This window comes from Labeo rohita, chromosome 3 (genome assembly GCF_022985175.1).
Source record: "Labeo rohita strain BAU-BD-2019 chromosome 3, IGBB_LRoh.1.0, whole genome shotgun sequence".
Lineage (NCBI taxonomy): Eukaryota > Metazoa > Chordata > Actinopteri > Cypriniformes > Cyprinidae > Labeo > Labeo rohita.
Window position 1 is genome coordinate 53,849,192 of NC_066871.1, and position 3,890 is coordinate 53,853,081.

The 3,890-nt window shown below is 35.9% G+C and overlaps 1 protein-coding gene across 1 annotated transcript in view; it reads right to left on the reverse strand.

Moving 5' to 3' along the window:
* Positions 1-1,250: 1,250 nt before the first annotated feature.
* Positions 1,251-3,890, reverse strand: part of LOC127162791 (uncharacterized) — a gene marked incomplete at its 5' end in the record, with an annotated part of 236,588 nt that continues 233,948 nt past the window's right edge. Inside the window, one exon of the mRNA XM_051105635.1 lies at positions 1,251-1,933. Coding sequence (XP_050961592.1) covers positions 1,763-1,933 — 171 coding nt within the window. The remainder of the gene's footprint in view (positions 1,934-3,890) is intronic.

The window sequence follows — 3,890 nt, forward strand, 5'->3', positions numbered from 1 at the left end:
GACAATCAATATGCAGGTTACTATTAACAGTATTTATACTGACTTGCTCAAACACTTTACCACATAAATAATAGGCTTAATATTTGAAAGTTACTTACAGCATTTAAAATAAAAGCAAGTACGTATTGTAACGGAGGTTGCCCCAAAAAAAAAATTATTTATTTATTAAAAAAAAAAAAAAAATTCCATCGGACGTGGGAAGCTAACCCGGGTCACCCGTGTGATGACGCTGTGTCCAAACCGCTAGACCACGTTTCTCTGTTAGTGACGTCAGCACTCAAACTTTACTTGACTTTAAACAAACCTCAAAAGAAAGAAAAAAAAAATTAGTTATTGATGTTCGGGCGCCAGACAAGCTCATTACATATGAGTGAATACTGAGTGCAATGTATGTATGTGAGACGATTGATCAAAGCGAACACTGACCAAGCTGGCAGCACGGTGGCTAGAAGGGAGTGACTTGGGAACATCGGTGGCGTCGGCCTGTTTCGGCTCCTTTTTCCCCGGCTCCAAAACGCCGATTTTCGAAGTATGGCGAAAACCTCCTGTTAAATCCCAAATTGCCAACGAGACATCCACAAGCAAAAATGTCCTTTGCCAACAGGCTAAACCGGTAGCACAGCTCTTCCACCATTCCCGGAAATCCACCAAATCCACCCGCAAGAGCTGCCTCCCAAGGGAACGTGACCCACAAGTTCCGGTACGACCTCCTTTCCAGTCTCTAAACCGTATACTATATATATATACTATATATATATATATACACACATTCTCCTAATTGGTCTTCACTTTGATTCGTCATGTGTTTTGTAGGTGGAGTAAAAAAAAAAAAAAAAAAAAAAAAAAAAAAAAAGGCAGCACAGAGAACACTGGTGACGCCACAGTATTTTTCCCAGCATTGTTTTGTAGCATATTCACATTGTTATCCACAGGATGAAGTTTAGATTACATCACAAATTCTTTTCTTTTCTTCAGGCTCTGCTGCTCTAAAACATTTATAACACTCCATGTACGTTTTGCATTTGTTTCTGCTAATTGGTTATGCTATTCCAGCTGGATTCTGCTTTCTGATTGGCTGTCAACCAAAAATAACTGGTAAGAAAGTCAAGTGGTTTTCATGAGTCTAGCCGAGGCGCAATGCTGCCATCTAGTGGAAATGGAAAATCAAGTGAAAGGCATTGCATTGTGGGATACATTGTTCCCATAAAGTGTACTGCTCTTTTTTGTTGAATGTAGTAAGGGTAGTCAAAGTTAGTTTTATTGTCATTTTTCCTGTGCAGAGCGGATGAAAAAAGCAGTTTCTCAGTAAACCTTGGTGCAGATTTAACATTAAGAAACATTATTTACATTTATGGTATACATTTACAACATATGAAATAAAGCACAATGTTACACAATACAATGACAAGAAGAACAATAAATAATAATAATAATAATAATAATAATAGTTGGAACTTTTAGCTAAATCTCTCATTTTGTGTTCCACATTAAGAATCTGACGTTTTGTTCCCAGTTAGAAATTATAGTATAATTTATTGATTTAGATTCAGTGTTTCTGATGGGTGACACAGAACTGAACATTTACTGACATCATGAAACTGAACTGTGATCACTGATATTGCCTGCATATTGATATTGCATACCTTTACAACGATTTACAAAACCAAGCAAACATACATGAAATAACAGCCTCAATATCAAATGAAGAATGAGACTGAACTCTTCTCTTAAATCACAGTTAAAAGCTTCTCAAGAGTGTTTTTTATGATTGTGTAACCACTGAATCCGGCTGAGTTTGCTCTGTTGTGTCACTCCTGCCGTTCTCCTGGTTTTGTTCATTCTGTAGAGTTTTCATCTCATGAGATTCTGTTGTGTTCTGGTTCTGGTTTGATCCACTGGCTGGAGTTTCATCAGAAGCTGCTGCTGCTGCATTCTGGGTTCACAATAAGACACATTTTAACATGTGTTTTCAACAGCAGTTTCTTCTCATATAAAACACTTGACAGTATACAGTTCAGTACTTCTGAGAGTGTTTGTGCCAGAGCAGATGATCAGGACGTGCTGTTACAGATATTATACAGTTATTACAGATTCACTGATCAATTACCTGAACTGGTTTATGTCAAATAAAGGAAACACGCAGAATCTGCAGGACTGAGGAGCACTGATCTACAAACATCTCTAACAGTGATTCTGACACTAACCTGAGATTCCTGATTCTGTGATCCAGCAGTTCTAGTTTGACGAGACTTCATTGCCTTCTGTGTTCAGAAAAGAAGGCAAAAATGTTCATTTACACACATCTTCACTAAATGTGTTTCTGCTTTTCAGACAGTTGTTTAAAGGTTCAGTCAGTAATTTTGTCCCCATGTTTTAAAAGAAAAGAATAGCACATTTCTGCCCACTTTATCTCAGACACCCCTCAACAGAGCTGCACAAAGAATTTTACTATTTAGGGGAGACCCGGTATACCTGGTTGTAACCCTTGTTTCAACATCTGTAACTGACAGAATTTTTGAGCTAGAGTGCTCAAACTTTTATACAAAGTACCCACATTTGTTTACTGCAAAACGCACAACACCAAACCTCTGCAAGAATATCACAGCCATTATAAGTTGATGTCAAATACATGGAGTGCCTTTGTTACAATCTATTCCACTGCCGGAGTAAGTTGTAACAATGAGACAAAAGAAGCAAAAACAGCAGCCACCACATAAAATTTTTCTTCAAAAACAATCTAAAAGAATAATACAAAACAATGTTGCACTTTCTACGAATGACCACAGCTCAAATCCACTTTCTGTTCGATGCAGGAGTGTGTGTATGTGTGTAAATTAGACTACTAGAACAAACTTCCTTAACAGTATGTATGCTTACTGAACACTGAACTCCAGTGTACCGAGGTAAAGAATATGTAGATCTTACAAAAAACTGTGTGTGAAAACATTTATGTGTGAGATTGTGTCCATGTATGATTTTTTTTTTCAATCAGAGTCACAAATCAATGTTTTTAACTAGATTGGTGGATCCAAAAACTGCACAAGGCATTTGACTCACATTTCCTTTGGCTTTGAGCTGCCAAAAAAGCTCCATATAGACAACATGAAAGTTCTGAGTTCTATGTAAGGGAATGCTAAACTGTGTTACAACTTACCCCACTCCTGTCATCCAGTGTTTCATTAGCTGTATTAGCATTATGGTTTGAAATTAGCAATGTAAAAATGAATGACATTTTGCCTGACAATCTACAATTTATTCTAATGTAAGTTACATGATTTTATCTGCGACAGTTTAAGTACTGGTTAAATGTAGTTTTGGTCTAAAAAAGTTGAATTTTATGTCAAAATCATTTTCTTCTTTATAAAATCTGCACATACCAAGGCTAGTATAAAAAGGCCTTGACAACCATTTATAAGATCAGGGTGGAAGTGGGTAAATAATGAAATTATCAGAAAACTCCTAGCTTATCCCTGATAGGTGCAACTCTTAGTAACTGTTATCAAATGATTTCCCTCTAATTTACTCAAAATTTGGAAATCAAATGTGTCTAGCAGTACACGTCACATGAATTAAGTTGCTAGGTGGAATTGTTCTATAAAAATTGTTAATTTATGATAACACCTTGTTATTAGTTTGTTCCTGCACTTGTTGATCAGTTAAATATGTAGAAAAAAGAAAAGGTACTGGTAACTGGTAAAGTTATAACCTGAGAACACAAAATACAATGTGTAATTTTAAAATCAGATTAAAAAAAAAAAGTGAAAAATCAATACAGAAAATGCCTTCAAATGAACACAGTACATTATGCTTTGTTTTACAGACTTTTCTTAAAGTGTTGCATAATAACTACCCATACACTGCTTAAAAAATATAATTGTTCAGAATGTGTA